At 38.2% G+C, this 24,458-nt stretch overlaps 1 protein-coding gene across 3 annotated transcripts in view; it reads right to left on the bottom strand.

Annotated features, from left to right (window-relative positions):
• The window catches only part of SIDT1 (SID1 transmembrane family member 1), an 86,222-nt gene that overhangs the window by 32,321 nt on the left and 29,443 nt on the right, over nt 1–24,458 (bottom strand). For 2 of the 3 annotated variants that reach the window (XM_033087509.1, XM_033087518.1), the window contains exons 4-10: nt 18,521–18,566; nt 14,891–14,992; nt 13,880–13,963; nt 12,122–12,209; nt 10,830–10,901; nt 10,352–10,445; nt 4,270–4,313 (exon numbers count right to left, since the gene is read on the bottom strand). In XM_033087509.1, coding sequence (XP_032943400.1) covers nt 4,270–4,313; nt 10,352–10,445; nt 10,830–10,901; nt 12,122–12,209; nt 13,880–13,963; nt 14,891–14,992; nt 18,521–18,566 — 530 coding nt within the window. Of the gene's footprint in view, nt 1–4,269; nt 4,314–10,351; nt 10,446–10,829; nt 10,902–12,121; nt 12,283–13,879; nt 13,964–14,890; nt 14,993–18,520; nt 18,567–24,458 lie in introns of those variants that run through there. The other variant, XM_033087525.1, reaches the window with a different exon arrangement.

Below are 24,458 nucleotides of genomic sequence, written 5' to 3'. Positions count from 1 at the left end.
TATTTATGCTTAAGTGGATGGTATTTGAAAAGCAGAATCAGACACAAAAATATTAGTTTATAGCACAGACCAAGATGTTCTGGCTAAAAATAAGCAAACATATAAGGTTGTGAATGAGCTTATCTAATTGAGGAAACTTGTTCCAGTATATTTTTTCTCTGAGCTTGAGGCCCTTGCCATCTGTCTTCTTTATTATCATAGAATAGGATATACTTGTATACTTGCTTTTTATGTTAGATGCTCTATGTGAGAAGAGAAACTTCATTTCATTTTGAACACTTTTGGTCTTTCAGGGACTTCATATTTATAACTGTCCTGCTCCTTTTTGTGTCTGGACTCAGGAGATGGGAAGCTGCAGAGGGACTCAGAAATGATGTGCACTAGCTCACGGGAAATTTCATTTTTATGCCAGTTGGCTACCTACCCCAACTAGTTCCATTTTTTGTTTCAAAAGTTGAGGAGAAAAATGAAGAAAACCACTAATCTTTGCAGAGGTATATAAAATTCCTCTAGCAGAAAAAACTGGGCAAGAAAAGTCAAGGCAATTTGGAAAAAGGAGCGAGTCAGGACTAGAGCTTGAGACCCATTGCCTCCGAGCCTGACTACGGCCGGTGCTCCTTGACTTCTCCAAATGCAACACACTGCTTGCCTTATTCCTTCTGGAGCCTGCTCTTTGCTAAGAGGCTCTGTCTAGGGATAGATTTGATTGGCCGTTTGGTTCTTAAATCTACCAACTTGTCAGGCTTGTCGAGCTCTTTCACACAAAAAAGGAACCTTCTCTTATGCTGCACCCCAGGTTCCTGTGATTCCAGAGGCCTATGAGGCATGCGTCTTTTGTTTCTTCTCCCAGTTGGTAACTGAATTTCGGTACAGGCTCTTTAACAATAACATGACATTTGGGGTTTCTCCACTGACAGAGCCCGTGGAGGAAATTATTTTAGAACACAGGACATTTCCTAGTACTCCTCATATTACTACTAAGGTGCTGTCTTAAGTCCTAAGTGATGAATGGAGACTACAGTGTCCATCCATTCATGGCACAGAAAAAAGTCCCTTCAAGGACTGAAGGAGCTCTTTACCAATGCCATTTCCTCTTCACCTGGGTTCCAGGGTCTGATCTCCTTCTTTCTCCCATGAAATATAGAAGAAATGTTTTCTCTTTTTTGCATAGTTGGAGCCAATGTTGACATTTTTTCAAATACAACTTGAAGAACTGCCCACAAATCAAAGACAAACAAATGCAGAGGAACCGACAGATTTTCCCCCTGCAGCCTTCCTGTCATTACCTAACTAAAACAGAGCTGCCACCAATTTGGCAACGTACAAGGATCTGGCTCCATTTCCTCCACCTCAGTTATACCAAAATGGAAAGCATTAGGCTGAGTTCCTCAGATGTCTAACTGCACATTGATTTGGGCAGACATCGTGCCAAGTCTGGTGAGATCCCGTTGCCCTTTCAGACACTGTTCCTAGTATTTCCTGGACACCAGCTGCCAACCAATTTCCTGTAGGTCTGAGCGCTACTGGACTTCTTGTAGCCCTACAGTCACACTGATGCTGGCCCCTGGGAGAGAAAGACATTTCTGAATACTCTCCTCTCCAAAGTTTACTCCCCTGAATGTCTCACATTAGCTTTCAGATAAGGTCTCTCACTCCCTTCTATTTCTTGCTCCAGGCTAGCTTCTCAGTGCTGTTTGATATTTTTGAGTCACTAACTCGTTTTTCTCTTGGGCAGAGCCTATCTTTTCTGCTCTTGTTTTAAATCACCTAAGTCTTGTCGCACTAGTGGTCATATGACACCTGAGGTCGTGTCATATTTCCCTGTAGCCTCTCTGTATTACAAAGGTTCCTTATTTCCTCCCTATTTCAAAGCCCTTTGTAAACATTCTTATCCCCTACTTCTTAGTTTAGCTGGGATTTTGTTTATGTATCCTCACCAGTGCCTGGCAACCTCTGTGTTTAAGTCAACTGAGGGTAGGGAGGTGGGGGGACTGTTTTGTCCCCAGGATGACATTTGACAATGTCTGTAGACATCTTAGTTGTCATAAGGAAGAAGTGTACTCCTGGATTCTAGTCGGTAGAGGTCAAGGATTCAGTTAAACAATGTACAGGATAGCCCCCACCAACACAGAATTCTCTGGATTATGTCAGTTAATGTGGGCTTTGAGAAACCCTGGTCTTAGAGAAAGATGACCTCACCCTAATTCTATAAGTAGACTTGATGGATATGGAGGTAAATATATTCTTTTGCAGGGACTGGTTTAACAATAAGTATACTACCCACTCTGGGTCAATAAAATGAGAATAAGTTGCTGGGTGCTTCTGAAAAAGTCCTTCCCTCTGGCCATTGTCAGGTGATGGTGTAAATCTGGTCCATCTCACCACCAGCTCTGGGTGCAAAAGCGGAGCCAAAGGAATGTCAGGGAAAAGGACAGCGCCACCTGACTCAGTCAATCCTGAAACCCACCCTCTGCTCAGCTTCCAGGGGAGGAGTTTCCCTATGATTTAGGCATGTTTGAGATTTATTTTCTTGCTACTTGCAGCCACACGAATCCTAGTTGATGCATTTTTATTCTTTTCTTTTGGTCACTCATTCATTTCTTCTTGCCATCTGAAGGGTGCCTCTAGCTCTTAGCTAATTTTCAGAGCCTTCTTCATCTCGGACAATTCTCTGGCTCAAGTCCCAGCTCTGTCCACCTACGCTTCACTGTTCAGGACAGACTTCTGAACATGATGTTCCTGTGATTATCATTAAAATAACAGAATGACTTCCTCATACAACAAAATAACAGAGCACCCAATGGGATCCAACCAATCAAGCTTTCTAAGTTTAAGTAGGCCTAAAATAAGAGCGAGGCTTGGGGAACACTGGAGGGAAAAAGACGAGATCTAGAGAGCAGACAAATTTATTTAAACATTTCATGAACCAAAGGGAAAGTAGTACTTAGCACTTTAAAGAGAGTAGAGCAGGTGCTCGTTTACAGTCTTTTATATTGGTGGCTGAATGTTATTAAAACAAATTGCCTGGGTGGCTGGAAATATAGACATACTGATATTAAGAAAGACAAAAAGTCAAAGGAAGGCAGGAGAAGCAGCAGGGAGAAATCTTCCTGCTAGGTGGGGGAGGGGGTCAATTTGTGTCTTTCTAAGATTCCATGGGATCATTTAAGTATAAAAACCATAAAACTAAACATCTGCTGCTTGTGACTTAGCAATCAAGTCTCACTTCATCATTCCTTTTCCAAATGATCACTCTAGGCCAAATGGCTTATAAGCACTGTATAACTCATGCTGACTTCAAAAATGAGGACATTTCAAAAATGAGGACGTTTACAAAAGGTACCAACTTCCAGTTATAAAATTAGTAAGTCCTGAGAGTTAAGTCCAGTTAGAAAATTGGTAAGTCATAAGTACTTAATATATACATGGTGACTATAGTTAATGATACTGTACTGTACATTTGAAAGTTGTTAAGAGAGTAGGTCTTAAAAGTTCTCATCACAAGAAAAAAAACGTGTAATTATGTGTGGTAATGGATGGTAACTAGACTTATTGTGGTGGTCATTTTACAAAATATACAAATATAGAATCATTACGTTATACACCTGAAACTTATACAATGTGATATATCAATTGTATCTTAATTAAAAATAAAGACATTTAATTTTTAAAAAAAAGTTTTGATAAAAAGATTGGGCAAGAATTCCTTTGTTCAAATTTTCAGAGTGGAGAAAAGGGCATATTACAGTGGTTGGATAATCAATTACTCTGGATTTCCCAAAGTTATTATACTATACTCTATTATACTTGCTAGTCTCAAATATTTCAGTTTTCTAGATACTTGAACAAAAAGCTTCCATCTTAATTTGGGAAAAGTAAACTCTGTATTAGTGTTAACATAATACATTTTTAATATTGTTCATGAATCACCTTTGGGATAAGAGAGGTATGAACAATTTATATCTTAGAAAATATTAAACTTTTATAGAAGATGAAAGGCTGATAAATGGGCTGTGGATAATTACAAGGGACACTCCAGGCAAAGGTTTCCAATGTGAGCTCCATATGTCAGTCATTTTCAGCTGTAAAAACTGATTCTCACTGAGCTCTGCTTTCTATAGAAAGACCACAGTTTAGACCACTCTGTGAGATAGGGATCAAGGGAGGGTTTGGAAATTACAAAAGGCAGAGAGACTAAAGAAGAACCAAATGGGATGTTACCATTTACATGACATAATTTTGATTTGAAACCAGGGATTTTTTTCTTACCATCATTGGAACCAAAGCTTCCACTGATGGACTTTCTCTGAAACCTGCAAAAAAAGCACATACACATGCTCCTTAGACAGCGGACTCTCAGCTTTTTATATTTGTCCTCTATAGACTTTGTTGCAGATTTGTCTATTAGGATCTCTTAAAAATAGGCCTTTGGATGTGGAGAAATTGATTCTGATACTTTGCCGGTGGGGTTGTAAAATGGTGGAGCCACATGGAAAACAGTCTGGCAGTTCCTCAAACAGTAAAACAGAGTTACCATAGGATTCAGCAGTTGTATTCCGAGGCATATACATACATACATAAATATATTATTTTCAGATTCATTTGTTTTCAGATAATTCACATATTATGAAATTCACATACCCTTTAACATGCACAATTCAATGAGTTTTAGTATGTTCACAAAGTTCTGCAACCATCACTATTATCTAATGTCAGAACGTTTTCATCCTCCAAAGAAATCTCAAAACTACTAGCAGTCATTCCCCGTTCCCTGCTCCTCGTAGGCCCTGGCAACCACTAATCTATTTTCTGTCTCTATAAATTTGCCTGGACATTTCATATAAATGGAATTATATTAGAAGTGGTCTTTTTTGACTGGCTTTTTTGCACTTATCATAATGTTTTCAAGGCTCATCTATATGGTACATGAATTAATACTTCAGTCATTTTATAGCTGAATAATATTCCATTGTATGGATTTACCATATTTATTTATTTACAATTGATGGGCATTTTGGTTGTTTGCACTTTTTGGCTACTATGAATAACACTACTATGAACATTTGTGTACAAGTTTTTCTGTGGATACATGATTAAATTCCTTTGGGTATATACTAGGAATAGAAGTGCTGGGTATGAGGTAACTCTATGTTTAACTTTTTCTCCAAACTTATTATACTTCACTGCTTCACAGTAGCTTCATAGCAGGAACTATTTTACATCCTCACTAGTAATGTGGAAGTTCCAAGTTTTCCAATATCTTACCAACTCTTCTCATTTCTGTTAAAATTTTTTAATTATAGTTATCCTGATGGATATGAAGTGCTATCTCATTGTAGTTTTAATTTGCATTGTCCTGATGGCTTATGATGTTGAACATCTTTTCATGTGCTTATTGGCCATTTGTATAACTTCTTTGGAGAAATGTCTATTCAAACCCCTTGCCCATTTTTACATGGGGTCGTTTTTCTTTTTATCATTGGTTTTTAAGAATTCTGTACACACTGTGGATAATTAGATCTTACCAGATATATGATTTCAAAACATTTTCTCCAATTTTGTGTGTTATATTTTCACTCCCTTGATAATATCTTTTAAAGGCACAAAGTTTTAATTTTGATGAAGTCCAATTTATTTATTTGTTTTTCTTTCGTTAATTGTGCATTTGGTGTCATATCTAAGAAACTATTGCCTAACCCAAGGTCACAGGATTTACACTTATGTTTTCCTTTATATATTCAGTTCTTATATTTAGATCTTTGGTCTATTTTGAGTTCATTTTTTAACGTGATTTGAGGTAGTGGTACAACTTCATTCCTTTTCATGTGGATGCCCAGTTGTCCCAATACTATTTGTTGAAAAGAATATCATTTCTCCTTTGAATTGTCTTAGTACCCTTATGAAAACTCAATCGACCAGAAATGTAAGGGTTTATTTCTGAACTCTCAATTCTATTTCATTGATCTATATGTCTTTCCTTAGGTCAGTGGCAGAGTTTTGATTACTATAGCTTTGTATTAAGTTTTGATATCAGGAAATGTAAGACCTCCATCTTTGTTCTTTTTTCATGATTGTTTTACCTTTTCTGGATCCCTTGCATTTACACGTAAATTTTAGGATCAGTTTGTCAATTTCTATAAGAAAGTCAGCTGGGACTTTGAAAGGGATTGTGTTGAATTTGTAGATCAATTTGGGGAGTAATGCCATGCATTTTATTGCTGCCATAACAAATTATCAGAAACTTAGTGGTTTAGACAATACAAATTTATTATCTTACAGTTCTACATGTCAGAATTCCAAAATGAGTCTTATGTGGCTAAAAATGAAGGTTTCAGCAGGTCTGAATTGTTGAGTGAAGAAGGCATATCATTATGGTGAGCAGTTACAATTTGGCCTGACTGGTCTAGCTGGCAAAGGAAGCTCTAATGAAGTCCCCTCTTAAAATGATTTTAGTGATATTAGCTGGCTAGCAATTAGATGGACTCGTAAAAGATGATGTATTCGGATTGTGTGTTTTTATTAATAGGCTTTTAGCCCACATTAACCCACATTTGCCCTAGGTTTTGGAGCTGATACATTAAAAATAAAATTTTTATTAAATTTATTGGGGTGACATTGGTTAGTAAAATTATATAGGTTTCAAGTGGTTAATTCTATAACACATTATCTTTATATATTGCATTGTGTGTTTACCACCTAGCATCAGTTCTAGGGTGAGGCAGGCAGTTGCCAGGGAGCAAAGGTTAAAAAACGGTAAATGAAAACTATGCTAGACTGATTGCAAAATGGCTACACCTCATCTTGTGTCTACTTCCCTCAATCAAAAGGTAGAGTCTGTATCTTCAACTTTTGAATCTGGATCGGTCTGATGACTTGTTTTGACCAATAGAATGAGGGGGCCGTGATACCATGCCATTTCTGAACCTAAATCTTAAGGAAGCCTTGCACTCTTCTGTTCTCTCTCTTGGAGATTCACTAAACCAGTGCTAGCCTTCTGGAGGAAGAGAGACCAAGTGAGCAAGGGTAGTCTGGAAGAGCTAGCTCCTAGAAGACCTGCCCGCTGGTTGAATTCTATGCCCACAACCAGCTGACATCTCTGAGCCCAGTCCAGATTAGCTGAACCATCCAGATCCATAGATTTGTGAGTTAATAATTATTGCTGTATGCCATTGAAATTTTTGTGGTTGATTTTTATGCAGCATTATTATGGCAATAGATGACTAATACAAGAATCGAGGGAAGGACGAACATCCAGGATCATGCAGTTTGAATGCAAAGTCTGGCAGGGTGTTTGAAAGGAATGAATACGAGAATACATATGCAGTATTTGGTCCAGGGCCTGCACATTCATTGTGAGGGCTCCATAAATACTTGTTGAATAGATTGGGTCTGGGGTATGGGAGGGGATTGATGTTCAATCATGTGTTCAAGCCAATATAGCATAAAGACACTTTGGAGTCTTAGCTCCCTGAGGCAGGGGCCATGTTTATCAGTTTTCATCCTGATCTAATAGCATGTGCTGAAAACCCCACAGATATTAATAATAAAGTACAAGGGATACTGAGCAACTAGCATCATGCTCCAGGACTGGATTCATTTGGTTTTGTAGAAAACTTTATTTCTGCTTAGTTCAATGAAGGAAAAGTTCCGTTAGCATTTTCCCTCAGTCTATTCCCCTACTTAGAACGCCAAATAGTTCTTATGTCTCCAGATTTCTATTTTCAGTTTGTCTATATTTGGAAAGAATCTCTGCTTGTGCCACTGACTGTAGCAAAATAATCTGGCAGCTAGAGGTTTCAACAGAGACTTCTACCACAACTTTGAAAAACTGTGCTCGCCTCAGTAGGCTAAATAATAACTTTAGAGAGATTGATATCCAGCTATTAACTAATATTTTTGTCTGTTTGTTTATCGATTATGTGTGCTAGCTAACCAAAGAGGTGAAATCCTATTTTCTAAAATCTAAAACATCAGGATTTTTTAGACTCTACAAGAGTAGAGACAGTCTTTCTAAGAGAGGCAGAATAGATAAACTTCTTTTTCCATGACACTGGGGCTCATCCAAGTCAAAATTGGGAGCTTTTTGGACCCTTTTTCAATCAAGTCCAGCCTGGGGTGCCAGGCTTTTGGTCTGGTCTTCTTGATCAGGACTGGGGCCAGGCTTCCTGGGTTCAACTCCCAGCTCCTTAATTTATTGGCTGTGAATTCTTGGTCAAATTACTTAACCTCTCTATGCCTCAATTTCCTTAATTGTCAAATGGTGATAATAACAGTATCCATTGTTGTGGGGCAATAGACGAGATAATCTGCTCTGAGGGTTCAGCATAGGGCCTGGCACAGAGCAGGTACTTGTTAAACGTTAGTGATTATGATGTGATGAATTAACTGAGCTGATAATTATGCTTTCCAGGTATAATATTTGCCTATGTACTGAGGTTTTTGTTTTTAACTTTTTATTTGAAAATAACTTCAAATTTAAAGAGAAGTTGTAAGAATAAGAATAGAATATAGAACACCCGTATACACTTATCGTTAACATCACCCCATTTACTTTATCATCCTCTCTCTTTCTCTCTCTCCATATATATGTATGTGTGTATATATATATATTTTTTTTTCTGAACCATTTGAAAGTAAATTGCATGTCATGAACTTCTATGCCTAAATATTTCCAAAGAATAAAGACTTTTTCTTACATAACCATGTAAGTTGTCAAATTCCGCAAGTTGAATATTGATATGATACTCTTCTCAAATTTATTCTCTGTATTACAATTTTGTCAATTGACTCAATAATGTCCTTTATAGCATATTTTTTTTTCTAGTAAGAGATGCAGTCTGAGATCAGGTATTGTGTTTAGTTGTCATATTTCTTTAGTTTCCGTCCACAGCCTTTTCCACAGCCTTTCTTTGTCGTTTATGATACATTTTAATAAAATGATCATCATCTTGAGCTTGCCTAATTTTTCCTTATGATTATATCCAGAATATGCATTCCTAGCTAGATTATTATATAAATGATATCGTGTCCTTCTCAGAATGTCACATCTGGAGGCACACATGTCTATCTTTTCTTTGGTCATATTAATTTTGATCACCCCGTCAATTGTTTGATTTCTTCATTGTATGGTTACTATTTTTCCTTTACAGCTACTGAGCCATTTGTGAGGATACACTTTAACACCATGTAAATATCTTGATCCTCATCAGATTTTCCTCCTACTTTTAGTACCCATTGATGATTCTTAACCTGATCTATGCAAAATGGTGATTTTCCAATTCCAGCATTCTCTCCTCATTTGCATCAGCTTTTGGAGTTCTGCTGTAGACAAAAGTCCGCCTTTCTATAGTCAGTATTTGCTGATGGCTCCCCTGCCTAATGTGTACCTGCTTTAGTAACTTTGTTGAATCCATGGGGTGTATATCTGCAGGGATTTAGGTCAGTCCTCCCTCCCTCCCATTTTTTCTTTATTAATATGGCTCATGAATTTCTATTTTTCTCAATTACTTGTAATTCATTTTTCTCCTCAACTGTTTTGGTGCTCAGATTGTCTCAGATATGACCAGATATAATCCCAGGGTTTTCAAAGTCAGTTTCTTAACTGAGAAGCTTCCTAAAGGTCAAAAAAAGGGGTTATGTTTTGAATCAGAGGTAGGCCTGTATCACTGAGACAGTTGTATCACTGTAGTAGCCATGATGGGATCTAGCCCAGCAGTCTGAAAACTCGATGCTGGCTTTGTTTTCTTTTTGCACGTTCACACAGAGAAAGGACATCTGTTTATCGTAAACCTCCTGCCATTCTTTTGTAGTTGTTTCACAGAGACCACAACCAATACAGAATTCTCAAGGTTCAGGCCTGCTGAGAGGCAATGAAAAACTGGAGCTTGTTTTTATGGGGGCTCCAAACTCTTGGGAAGGGAAATTTCCTCGTCAAATTACAGCACGATTATCTCCTTTTTTTTTTTTCTCTCAAGGGACATTTTACTGGAAAATTGATGTTACAGCAGTAAGAAAGCACTTGGCAATGTAATAGCAAAGCATATTATTTCTGCTATGAATAACTAACTCTTGCTAAAATTACTCCTGCAAAAATAACCAACACTCTACCAGCACTTAACTGTATGCAGAACATTGACATAGACACTGCAGTTAGACTATTCTATAAAGTAAATTATTATCTCATTTTACAGATGGAGAAGCTGCAACACAGAGAGGTTAAGTAACTTGCCCATGGCCAGTTAGTGGCTGAGGTAGATTTGAATCCAGTCAATATGACTCTAAAGCCTAGTTCTCTAATTACTAAGCAGACACAGGCAAAGGGGGTTAATGTTTCTTGAAACTCTTGACCTACCTGATATAATGAACAAGCACAACAAGCAGGCATCCCAAATAGAAGGAGAAAAAGATGGAGACGCTGAGAAGAATGGATTTCACAAAAATGGATTCTGAGGGAAGAGAAACAGCTTTAGTCAGGATGTCCTCAGAAGAAAGACCCATCTCTGTCGTAGCCATTCTTAAGCCCTCGGATGTCTCTATTTGAAGCAGCAAGGCTACAGGAGGTCACCCAGACGTTATCCACAAAAGTCTGCCTTTCACAGTGATGACTTCCCAGTGGAAACTGGAAGAGATTTCCAGTATTCAGCTTTCTAATTGAGTTCCCTTTCTTTCTGGAAGGGATTTAACAAAATGCTGTTATTCTCTATTCTATCTCTAAGGTAAATATTAGTTTCCTTATGATGTTTCTTTGAAAGTATGACACTAGCATTGAATTATATGATCGACTTCCTGACAAAGGAATCTCTCCACTGAATCCTAGAGCCAGCACTGACCTTTAATGGAAGGAACAATGGTCACTTTAAGGTTCTTTGTTCGTTGTAGATTCCAGGTCTGGTTTCCCTTTCCTGGTAAAGAACAAGACAAAATGGATCAGATCCTATGCTCTTGGCCTCTCATCTGAATAGTTGATCACAAACTGTCCAAAGTTAACTCTGGTTGCTGAATTTTTTTTTAGCAAGAACTGAGGAAAATCTAACCCCAACTCTTCAAACCATCTATGAGGTTGGTGCAAAAGTAATTGCAGTTTTTGCAATTATTTTTAACCTTTTAAACCGCAATTACTTTTGGTTAAACTGTCAATTTGGCCTTTGCTTGGGTGCATTTTGGTAGCACTAAGTAATGCAAATGAGACTGCAGCCTCCTTTCTTGACCAAAAAAGGCTTGACCCTTCCCTTGATACCCACGAGGCCCAATATGCCACAGACATCTAAAGAAAATAACTGCAAAAATAGGAAGCTACCTCATTTTTTGGTTTGCATTTTCTAGCCAGTGAGAATTTCTTTTTTTCTTACATAGTCATTAAACAGCTTGTAGTTTACCAGAGAACATTGGACATTGGCAAAATTCTAGAGCTTTGCAAGTAAGAGATTAAAGAATACATGAGTAGAAGTTTTACTAAATACCCAACAGTAAACACGCTCTGTGTTGATCACATATGGCTCATCAGCAGTTGGGGGTCTGTGTTTTCAATCAAAAGCCTCTACCATTCCCAACGTAGTTACTGGGTAACTGGGTAGTTATCCATAACCATTTGTACTATGCCTCAGAGCTCACACAATCCCTGTCATTGGGATAAGTTGTCCTACTTTGCTTTCTTACTATCTTGCAAGGTACAATTTTGGCAACCAGAATTGAGAACTTTAATTTTCCTTGCTCATCCTTGCGGAAATGATGAGTATTGATAAATATAAGTGACTCCATTACCTCTGGCTACCAAAATGATCTTAGAAGATGGACCTTGGTCTGCTGTATAAAATCATTCCTTCATAGCAGTAAATATTTGTTGAGAGCCAACCTCATACGGTCTGAGGGGGAGCACAAGATTCTGAAAAGATGCAATAAGTGACATTTTGTGGCATCATTCATATCTTTAGCTCTATCATTTTCTTCCCTTTCCTTTTTTCTCAAGTACCTCTCAGACTGCTTTGCCACGTCACTGCAGATGACCCTCACTTAGTGGCAACTAAAAATGGTCATAAGGGGCCAAAGTGAGCTTTTGGGTTTCTCTTCCATTCCCATTCATCAGATTTTTCTAAGTAGCCAAGTATTCCTCACTATCTCTTACCCTGGATGAAGAAAGATCCTCCACAAGCATAATCTTCAGGCTTTATCACGAACACCACAAAGAACTGCTCGTCGGGGAAATCCTTCTTCTGTGTAAGACATAACAATCTTATGATACGTTCTTGTGTTCTTATGATAAGAAAGACAGAAGAGAGAAAGTCCATGGCAGTGGGATGGGGGTAGAAAGAATGAGGAAAAAGAAGAAAAGTAAAGTTCACCTCTGCCTCCTAACTTCTTAGAAAGGACTTTCATGTACCCATGATCTACTCCAGATTATCCACAATAAAATAATTGCTACATCCAAGAAATTAAAATAAATAGATGCACTATTCTAATTTCAATCTATCTTGTGCCCACTTGAGTACTTACAACTATAACTTAAAACTATAGGCGCCATATAAATAATATGTCAACAGCCTATGTTTAATAATTAGTACTTGTATATTGTTTTTAAAATTAATAAACTTTATTTTTTAAAGCAGTTTTAAACTCACTATATTAAGTTTTCATTACTTTAAAACCCAATGGTCAATGACTTTCCTAAAAAATCATACTGTCTGCAGTTGAATAAATAATTTAGGTTAGGGAGATAAAGACAAGTCGAGAGACCTGAGTTATAGTCCTGGCTTTTATTTCCTTTAAGTGTGCTTCTTTGTGTCCCAGTTTCCTTATCCATGAATGAAGCATTGACAAGATGATCTTTAAGGTCTATTCTATTTCTACACCTCTGTCTTCTTTTATCATCCCCAAATTTCTGGTATCATGTTTAACCCACTGAGAAAATGGCACAAAACTGAATCATGGGCCCAAAGGAGAAATAACAATTTATTGCCAAACACATTCAAAGTAGAGAGCATTGATATGCTTTGTACTTCATTGATTTAGTGTCCTGGATGATGTAAAAATCTGAGTTCTCTACTATGGTTATTTTTCTGTCCTTTTTTATTTGGGAAGATATAATGCTGGGATGCTAAGGAAGAAATAAACACTAAAAACAAGAGCAGATATTTGGAGTATCAAATCTGAGACATTAGAAAATTAAAGCTTAACTGATAGAAGTTTTAAGGTCTGATACCTAAATTATAATGAACTTCTCTTCATTCTTTGCTGTTATTCAACAAACAGTATCACCTTACCCTAGAGAACAGATCAAGTGGTCTGTTATTAAGTACTATAGCTACCTCAAGTAAGCATCACCCGAAAGTAAGGGACAGAATCTCTTAGAAAACATACTGGCATGGGTATATATATTTGCTGTAAAATTACCATGAAAATAATAATTGAATTACAAATACCAAAAGGGCAAACGACACAAATGCGGTTCTTGTTCCTTTGAACCAGTTCATTCTGTCCAGAGTTGAAATTCTCTTTTGCTCCGTATTACCGTGGTACAGATTATTATTAGACTATGTTCAATGGCTTTAAATGGAGCAGACAAACTTTACCCTAAATTGGCATTTCCCATTGAGAAGATTGAAATATTCTGCCTTTAACTCTCTATGCAAACTGTCAGATATACGACTATGACACATTGCATCATGGATTCCCAAGACTTCCCCAGGCGGAATGGGGCAGGGGGCAGAGTAACGTTGTCCACCGGTGCCCAGGCTTTGATTTCAGGCATAGCAATCTTTGTTTTCAAATCAGTCAGAAAGGCACACAGTGAATGGCAATCCCTTTTGGATGCTGCCCCAGTAGGTAAATGAATATAAACTGCGTGCTGTCATTGACAGTAGTGACCACAGAAGTGATGTCTCACCTGTAATGTGATGGCAGCTTTCTTGGTCATGGACTGATAGACACCATTAAATTCCACATTGTGGTCTAGATCATACACTGGGCACTGAAATGGACACGAGGGATAAAAAGGAAAGCATCACTAATGTCATATCATGTCATGCTGTGCATACCACACATACAGAGCAGGGGGTTCTTTACTAAGCCATAGACCATAAAAAGTTTCCCCCCAGAATAGTCATGAAACAGTCTCCTAAAACATGGTGACTTGTCCTCGAAAGTCAAGGTCACTTTATATCAAAGAGAATTGAAAAGTTGTCTTAAAGTTTATAATACCTTTCCATTTTTTTAAATGAATACCTTATGAGACAGAAAGGGCGTAAGGTTACAATAAAATTTTTAAATCAAATTTATTGAGGTAACGTTGGTTAATAACATTGTATAAATTTCAGGTATACAACATTATAATTTGATATCTGAACACTCTGTTCCATGCCCACAACCTAAAGTCTAGTTTCCTTCCATTACTGCAAATGTTTGACCCCCTTGACCCCAACCCCCCTCCCTCATCCCCTTTCCCGGTTGGTAACCACCATTCTGTTGTCTGTATCTATGAGTTTGTTTTTGCTTTATTTTGTTTTGTTAGTTAATTTGTTACTTTTTTGTTTTATATTCCCCACATGAGTGAAATCATACCGTTTTTGTCATTTTAGATACTCAGAACAAATGGTAGGCTTCTATTTTTTTTTCCCTGTCGTCCACAACTTCGTCTTCCTTGTACTTTGTCATGATCATCCCTCCCTCCCTGCTACCCTTCCTTCCATTGTTTATTTTGGTGAGGAGTCAATTATTCTCTAGCTCCCCAAATCAATGTCTCCAAACATGGACTGCCAACTTGTGTGCACAAATACTGGTCTTTTTATTTAGCAGTTTTGCAAGAGATACATAGACATGTCCTCCACTCTTCTCTTTCATTTATCCTGGGATAATATAATGCTCTGTATTGGAAAGTTGACAAGTTATGAAGACTCACCATGATATTCTGCACTGAGACAACAGAACACGGATAAGCCATTTCAGACACAACTTTAATAATAACTGAGTCCACATCTTCAGGAAATTTGTATAGAAAATACTGAGAGTAAGAAAAAGAAAGACATGATTTGTTAATATCAAGCAATGTTTACAAACATGAATACAAACTATTTTCATATGAATAGGATTGTTTCCTCTAATATTAGGCACAAAGTTGAGATATGAATCTCAATAAACCTCCATTAATTTACTCAGCTATTCACCTCAGACATATTGAGCAACTGCTTTCTGCAGGGCTCCGGGCCAGACATTAGGAATACAGCAGTGAACAAGGTGAAGCAGCCATTTCCTACAACGTTGCCATTTCATTTTCTGTGGTATTTTTCAACTAAATTTTGCTACACTTCATTTCAGTTTCTACTTAAAAAGATCCCTCCAACCTTTGAATGAAGGGTATGTAGGATGTACTAGGAGCCAAGATTTACTTCTGTGTGGTCATTTTGAAATATGAAGCTCCATCTTGAAAAGCAGATAAGCCTGTTCTTCAAGATCTTAACCACCTTCCCATAGGCAAGAGTCGGCACTAGACGCCCCCTTCCCCTAGACTTTTTGCTAAAGAATTTATTTCCTGGCTGGAATATAGTGAGATGACATTTAGATTCAAAGACCAAGGCTTACATCTAGCCCTCTGGAATATGTTCACAATTTTGGGCAGGCTTAGATATCTTTAGAAGTATTTCTCAAATATCATCTGGATAAGGAAATATTTACAATAGAAAGAGGTTATACTATTTACCTACTTAGATTATAAATCCATTGAGAAAAATTATTAACTCTAAGTTTCGAACATGTTGCTAATAAAAAGAAAGGGGACTTCTGCCCAATAATTTCAAATATGGTAACCAGTTGAGAAACTGGGCATAAAATTAATGATTAAGATTTTGAATCAAAACATATTTTAGTACTCTAAAAAATCTATTACTTTAAAGGTGAAGCAAAACATGCTAAAACTTAACTTTGCATTCCAACATCCTCTTGACTAGCCTTATTTTGAGAACTAGAGCAATAAAAATACAATGTTTTTCAATAATCCTTCTGACTAAAGCCTTCTGACGGGAGGAGGGGGGGAATCTCAGGATTAAGGAGTGTCATTAATGCAGCTGTTTGGAAGTCTGTTCACACCTTTAACAGGTGGCAACACTCCCGAGAAGCCACCTCATTTTGAGCTTTCATTTTGGAGCTGGATTCAAATTCATATTATACAGGGCTCTTCCAAAGGTGAATCCTCTGGAATTCCCAAGAGGTGTTCTTGGTTCTTAAGGGAACCAACCTTTGTAACTAAAGAGCATTACTATGATTACTGTTAGCAACAGTGAGCACCATATGTATACTTATATAAGGGTTGGTTTTGTGCAAGCAGTAGATATCTACTGAAGCCTATTTATATGCCAAAATATTATTAACCTTCTTTGTCTCTAAATTATCATAAACCCCAAATAAATGTTTTTGACCCTTGCCTCAATAATCTACTTTTATCAGAAATAAGCAAATAACAAGTACTCAAAGCAATGGCTGGAATTTAGGCCAAAAATACCATCATGGGTCCCGATTACCTACCCAGTTTCTAGACCCTGCTTCTATCTACATAATAGAGGCAGACAGTAATGATAAAGGTTGTATGAGAATGTGCAATAGTTTGGGTGAGTTTGTAGGAATAGAAAATCTTCTCAACAGTTGAAGAGGATATAAAATTCAGGCCAAAATGGGAAGAGTTAATGATAAAGTAAGACTTTCATAGATATTGAAGAATTTCTATTTTGTTTTATTAGTATATTTTTTAAAATTTTTATTGGGAAATATTGGGGGACAGTGTGTTTCTCCAGGGCCTATCAGCTCCAAGTAGTTGTCCTTCAATCTAGTTGTGGAGGGCACAGCTCAGCTCCAAGTCCAGTTGCTATTTTCAATCTTTAGTTGCAGGGGGTGCAGCCCACCATCCCATGTGGGATTTGAACCGGCAACCTTGTTGTTGAGAGCTTGCACTCTAACCTCTGGAAACTGAGCAGCAGCTCATTGTCTTCAATCTAGTTGTGGAGGGCGCAGCTCACTGGCCCATGTGAGAATCGAAGCGGCAACCTCATTGTTCAGAGCTCACGCTCTAACCAACTGAGCCATCCGGCCACCCCTATTAGTTTTTTTCTGAGTATATTTTACTCTACTTTGGGGTTTATATGCAAACTACTTAGGCTTTAATATTTATATACCTTTTTAAAATAAAAGGAAGCCAAAATATATAATCATCACTGATTTTCAATCTACAAATTGAAAGTTCATTACAACATTTAGTATATCATATTTACTATAGCTCTGTACAGGACTATTAGGCTGTACTCATTCTGTAGTTGGGGTGCAAGTTCCCCCCCTTCTAATATTTCCTATTGCACCTAGTAATAAATACTTTTGAATATTTCCTGAATTAACTAGCTAATAAATGTTGAGGAAAATGGACCGTGAGTCTGTAGTCCTCTCCTATCACTGGGTGGCAGTATATATGCACTGAGGAGTCTTTCGCCGCTGAGAAATTGAATCTTAAAAGATGTGTGGGAGTGGACTCATACAGGGTTGGGGAGCTGATTGTATGTATCTCTCCCCAAATCTGTGTTCAATGACATCATGATGGCAGTTTGATATCTGCCATGGTGAAGGTATTTACACCACAGAAATGGGCAAACACTACAAATCATGGCTTTCTCTCTGAAAACCAGTTGTTAGATATTTATCATCACACAGATGATTGGAATACATTTACAATAATGTCTGTATAATATGTTAATCCCAGTTTTAGTGTTTCCAAAGCAACAATTAAGTAGCCATTTATGACCAAAGCTGTATTACAGCCTGCAGAAGATTTACAATAAATATCAGGACATTAAATAAATCTGTTTTAAACTATTGCATAAACTTCATTCTTTCAAAAGCCATGAAAGAAAAAAAGGAAGGTAGCTAGAAGTGTCAATAGAAAAGCAGCCTGAGTAATTAATACGTTTTCATGTATTTATTCTGTTTATGATCATGGCTTAATAATCACAACACAAATATCTAATCTTTCTAGTAATTTTTGTCAGCATTCCTGTTTTCTTTTTATGACAGGAGAAATGAATTTTTTCCATTCACAATACTGTGGAAATTAACATCTTATGTTTTTATTGTGTCTCCAAGTCAATTATTTATTTGTGTATCTGTTTAGAGTTGGCCTTCCACTCTCTGTCCCCTCACCCCCATCCCAATTATAAGGTCCATGAGGGCAGAAGTTGTGTCTCTTTCTTCTTCATCCTGCTATCCCCAGCACCTAGTAGCAGTCTAACACTGCTTGGTACATAGTAGGTGAACAATTTTCTGAATGAAAGTTGAGCCAAAGAACATCTGCAAAAAATGTCATGCCTCCCATTTCACACCAATTCTGGTGATAAGATTAAATGTTGTATCTAAAATCTGAGTAACATGAATAACATTTGAATGTCTTCAATTGTGAAAAAACAAGGGCAACACCACATGCTGACTCTACCTGTTACCATGGTTTCTTTGAGTAACACCAAGAGATAGCATCATAACCTTGAAAGCCTTCACTTACCTGAGGTTGAGAGGGGCTGGCAGTGAAGCGAAAGGCAACATTTGTCCTGAGGAATGTAAGTGGGAGAGGGGAAAGGGGAAAAGAGATAGAAAAGCATGTTAGCAAGGAAAAATTATTTATTTAGAAGAGCACCATCTTAAACTAGATGCAAAAAAAAAAAAAAAAAAGCCTGAGGAAGAGAAGGTTTGATGTCCTTTTGAATAACGAAGGTAATATGTCAAAATAATTTTGATGTATCCATGGCAAAAGATCATGTTTTTAAAAATGTGGTGAGAAGATAATCACCATGGAAGGGTCTCTAGGAGTAGGAGTATGCTCTTCCTGCTCCAAGCATCTCCCCAATTGCCTGTCACAAGGCGAAATTCCTCTCTGAGATTTTGTCCTCTATGGGTTAGGTATTGCCTTCTAAGGCCCTCCTTTAAAATGCAAGTACCGGGGCAGCTGGCTGGCTCAGTTGGTTATAGCACAGTGCTCATAACACCAAGGCTGCTGGTTCGATTCCCACACGGGCCAGTGAGCTGCGCCCACAACTAGAGTGAAAACAATGACTTGACTTGGAGCTGATGGGTCCTGGAAAAACATGCTGTTCCCCAATATTCCCCAATAAAAAAAAATGCAAGTACCACCAAAAGAATATAATGGAGTTATTTTCTCTCCAGTTAGCAATTTAGTATGAATTATTTTATTAGCTACTTTCATTCTTCTGTGAAAGACAGCAATGATCCAGCACTGAGAAAGGTGAGTGTGAGGAGCGTGAGGGAAGCATACATTTTGTAGCATAGAATGCTGTCTGTAGCGAACAAACATATGGAAAACAGTCCAAGAAGCTGGAAAACACAGACAGGTTTGATCCTCTCTCTAGTTTTGTAAAGGCTGCTTTTGGGCTTTTGCTCTGTTCTGGGTTTTGTCTCATCTTTGGTTGTGAAGATCACTTATACAAGCCCACTGCACCTGGGAACTAGCCTGCCCCCACCTCTCCAGTGTGGCCTGCATTTCTGGGAATCAGAACTTGAACGTGTTTTGGGGTCCCTCTCCAGATTCACAGATTGGTACTCTCTAAGGAGTCTTTCTCTCCACTTCTAATTTTTCTTTTATAAAAATCAAACAGTTAAAAAAATTATTAAGAGATTCCTTTAGAAAGGGCACGTCAAAACATTTAAGCAAGAAGTTTATAATTGAAGGTATTGTTTAGAAGTCATAAAATTTGAAAACTATTTCTAAAGGTGACGACCAACAATGTAGGCTGTTGGCAGACTGGGTTCAGACTTCACCAATGGATGCAATTTTTATATATCCTCTCTCAACAGAAATCATCATCAGTGTCAAGGATTGGTTCTGCTGAAGCAAAGTAGAAAACCTGTGGCCTGAAGTCACCTAAAGAAGCCAAGGTCAGTGACAAACCCAGCTGTGTGTCTGCTCTTGAGATTCCACAGCCAGAGTGATGACCCATGGTGCTGTGTGTGTCCGGCTGGTACCTTTTTAGTGTGGGGAGTGTCGTCTGCTGTTACCAGGACAACACGGGGCATTCATTTCTGTTTGTTGTCAGCTCAGGGGAACAGAAAGGACACTGATTTTCTTGGCTAGCAACAGACAACATAAGATTTCCAGAAGCAGTCAGTTTTCTTTGGCCAGAAGTTTTTAGGTTCTTTTTTTTTTTTTTTAATTCCCCACCTCCTATCATTTGAATTCCAGCTTTAACACTGAATTCCAGCTTTAACACTGAATGTATGCCCATTAACATGAATTTTCTGAGGTCTTTTTTCCTTATTCTGTTTTCCGTACGAATACAACACTTACAAACTTTAAACACATAATATTTTATTTGAGACTATCACACTTAAATCCTTTCTTTTCTCATGGAGTCAACAGTGTGGGTAAAATAAGCATCATTTCTGTTATAGATGAAAAGGGTCATTAACCAACAGGACAAAGCCCATTGAGACTCAGGTACACCTTCAGTTTTAGAGAAAGAAGTACAAAAATTTCATCTTATTTGTTTTAAACAGAGGAAACAAATATTTACTCAATAGATAGAACAAAAGATAAAAACTGGCTTGGTTCCCTTGTTTTGGCCAGTTTATGGAAGAGGGGGTAGAGAAAAGGAACAGATGGAATCAAAGAGGATGAGTGTGCAGGTAAGGAAGACAGGAGAAGAGGAAAAGAGAGGCTCATGGGGAAAGTAGAGAGAGGGCAGAAATATAAATAGGAGAGTGATAACGCAGAAGAAAAAGGGAAGGGGCATAGGAAGAAAGGGTAAGTGCAAAAAGAGCCAGGGACAAAAAGCTAAGTAGTTTCTGAAATGAGTACCAGCGAGGACTGTGAGATTCACGGATTATTCATTTTATGATAGCAAGCCCCTGGTAGGGAGCGCAGTGGGCATTCAAAACCCCCACTTTGTTGTTAAAGGAACTTATACCCTGTTATTCAATTGGACTATGGACTTCAGAATATCATTTCCTGTTATCTACTTACTGCCATCTGTCACGAACTCCCTTCACTTACCCCAACCCTTCCACCAACACTGTCGGCCTCTGTAACCGTCCACCTCATCACTCTGTTCTAAGTGTAAATTTTGCATGCGTGCACTAAATCCATCCTTTCTTCCCTTCTCTGGGGCTTTGCTTCTACAAAATCCAACTCTCCTATAAATTTTATCTGCCTTTTTACTCCCTGGTTTATGAATATACTCTAGTCTCAACCATGTTAAAAATAAATAACAAAAAAAGGCCTCAACAAAATTCCTCCCTTTTCCTGGTATTTTCTTCCTTTGATTCTATATCCTCCCTTTCCTTCACAAACCAGCTTTTTAAAAGAGTATTCCGCTCTCATCTCTCATTCATTCTTTCCTCTCCCCGCTGCTACCAGGTTTCTTTTCCTACCAGCCCTGTAAAAGTCCTAATTGCTAAGTTCAGTGAGTTTACTTCTCTGTGACGTTTGACACTGACAACCACTCCCTCTGTCTTGAAACTCTTTGCTCCTTTGGGCTCTGTGACACCTGTTTTCCCAGGTTTTCTCCCACACATCTGACTATGCCTACTCAATTTCCTTTGATAGTTCCTGTTTCTCAGACCATCCCTTGAATGAGAATGTTACCCCCAGTCCTGTTCTGGATCTCATTTTCCTTAGTCACATATATGTTCCATTATAAATATATATATATTTATATTTAATTGCCATAAAAATCACGTATATGTTCAGTTGCCACAAAAATGCCAGTGATTGCAAGTCTTCATGTCCAGCCCGGGGCTATCACCTGAGCTCCCATCACAGAAGACTAATCACTTGCTGGGCGTCTGCCCTTGACTGTCTCTGAAGCACCTCAAACTCTACACCATCAAAATGGAATGTGCTAGCATTTTGCGGATCCCGATCCACTGTATCTCTTTGTCAATAAACCTCGTCTTGGACTCCTCCTCCCTTTTGATCACTTCTCACATTTGATTGATCACCACGTCTTACTGATTGTACTCGTGATAAAGTGAGCTGGAAGAACCTACTCCCACCTGAAGCACCGCCGTTGCCCAATATAGTATTCAATAAGAAAAAAAATTGACTAGTAATGTCAAACATTACTAACTGTCGTCTACCCCAAAATACCAAAGGGTAATTGCAGAGCAAAACGGTCTAAAAGTCTCTTCACTCATCCATTTCCTCAAAAAATCAACTACTTCTCAGAGCATGGTAGCTGAGCTATATCACTCAAATCTCTCAAAACAAAGACTCAAGAGCCCTACATAAAAGCCTAGAGGAGGGTTGAAGCCTGCAAATACTCGTGTAGGACTGTATTTTTTATTCGGCCACATGTATTTGTTGAATTTGTGAATTATCCCCATATATATTACTTGACTTTCTCCCTTACAACTTTGTTGCTGTCGTAACATGTTCAGGCTCTAATCATTTTATATTCTTCTCTATTCAAATAACTTTTCATTGGCCTATTTGCCCCTATCCTCCCCTCTCTCCAGTTTATCTCCCACATTGCAACTAAAGTCATCTCTAAAAATCAGATCTGTATATTAGTCTTTTGTGGAAACTCCTTTAGTGGCTCCCATAAGCTAAAGGTGAATTCTAAACGCAGTGCTGCAGACAAGATCTCAACGCCAAGGGTTGGGTTCTGCCTGTTTGTCCAGTCCTTGCTCCTGTAACTCCGCCTCAGGCACCACATGGACCAGCCTTCCTGAAGCACTTCTACTCGATTTGTAACTTCGACTCTTTCCTGAGCATCATGCTGGTGCATATCCAACACTCCGCCGGACATCTGTACGTCAAGGTTAACATGCTCCAAAATGAACTTATTATCTCTTCCTTCCCTCCTCAAAATTCGCATTTTCTCTGAGTGGTCCTGCCATCTACAAGTTCGAAGGTCACCCTTGACTCTCTCATCCCCCTTACTCCTCAAAGCCAATCAAATTTTGTCAATTGCACCTCCACATTCTTCCGTTCATCTCTTTATAATTTATCTTGACCACGGCATCAATGTTCTAATTTCTCTGCATTTAGTCTTGTCCCCTTCAAAACCATTCTTCACACAACTCTCACTGTGTAGACAACTGCCCACATTTCTTAACACCCTTTCTAAGCTCCTCCCACCCCACGATCGGTGCCTGCCTGCTCCTACAACTTTCTGCCCTTCTCTGTCTGCGACTTCACACTCTGCAACATTGAACACCAAGCCAATGGACTTTGGGAAAATGAGTGGTGGCAAAGCTAAGCGTGTGTGTGTGCGTGGAGGTAGGCTGAGGATAGTTAGATGGCAGGGAGTAATGCTTGAAGGCAGAATTTTATTTTTAAAGCTGGATTTAACTAAATATATGTTTCATGGACTTGAAAAACATATTTAGGGCAACATAAAAATTGTGAGGACAGTTTTAAACAGAAAGTAGACATTAGCATGTTATACTGGGAAGAGCTCAGTGTTGGGAGTTAGAAATAGAATCTAGTCTTGATTTTGCCCTTTCCTAGCTGTGTGAGTTTGGACAAGTCACTTAACCTCTCTGGCATCAGCTTGTTCATCTGTAAAGATGAGATGAGTGCATTAGATTCCCAAAAGTACTTCCATTCTTAAAACTTATGAGTCTAGAAAAATATACCCTGGAACATGTCTCATATACCTTCTAGTCTGCCACTCAAAAACATGCAACAGAAACTGCAACATTAGGAATTTTGAGTTAATTCTTCAGTGTTTCTTTCAGCACCGAGAGTCCAGATTTCACAATTCTCTGCTCTTGCCCTTTCCACCATCCTCTGGATTTCTGGGTCACCAGCAAGGCTGGTGTGGGACAATCCAGAGTCAGGGAGGAAAAAGCTCATATCTCAGTTACCCTCCCTTCTCAGGCTTATCTTACTCTCATAAAAGCCCTGGTAACTGTGTGCATTTTGAAATGCTCTGAATGTCTGGTTGTTGAGATCAAGTCACACTATATGAGGTGGAAAGAGAAAACAATGTGAGGGAATAGATTTGTAGTTCCACCAGCGTGCACATTATTCATTCACACTTGCACAGAGTTGGGATCTATGACTTCAGTTTCACAGAATTCAATTCTCCAAAGGATCTAATTAACCTCACAGAAAACTGTCCCTGGAATTTAAGTACGCTGCCACCAGGTGACAGTGACAGGTCAAAGACACAGAGACCAATCAGTAAAGACAAGGCTTCTCTCAAGTTCAAACTGCACGTTGTTCAAGTAATGTGCTGCCACCTTCTTCAAATGTATAATCATGTATTCTCATATTGTTTAATATAATAAATCAATTTAATTATTAAAACAACTAAATGTAAGCCCCATATTTAAAAATTGCTTAGTGATCCTCAACTCTGGTTCCACATTAGAATCACCTAGGAAACTTTAAGAAAAATATATAGTAATGCTCAAACCTCCCGCCTAGAGACTCTGATTTAATTGATTTGGGTGTTTTGAGTTTCATTGATTATCCACCA

The sequence above is a fragment of the Rhinolophus ferrumequinum genome, chromosome 2, assembly GCF_004115265.2.
Source record: "Rhinolophus ferrumequinum isolate MPI-CBG mRhiFer1 chromosome 2, mRhiFer1_v1.p, whole genome shotgun sequence".
Lineage (NCBI taxonomy): Eukaryota > Metazoa > Chordata > Mammalia > Chiroptera > Rhinolophidae > Rhinolophus > Rhinolophus ferrumequinum.
Note: the sequence above shows the minus strand (reverse complement) of the source record. Positions and strands in the feature narration are given on the sequence as shown.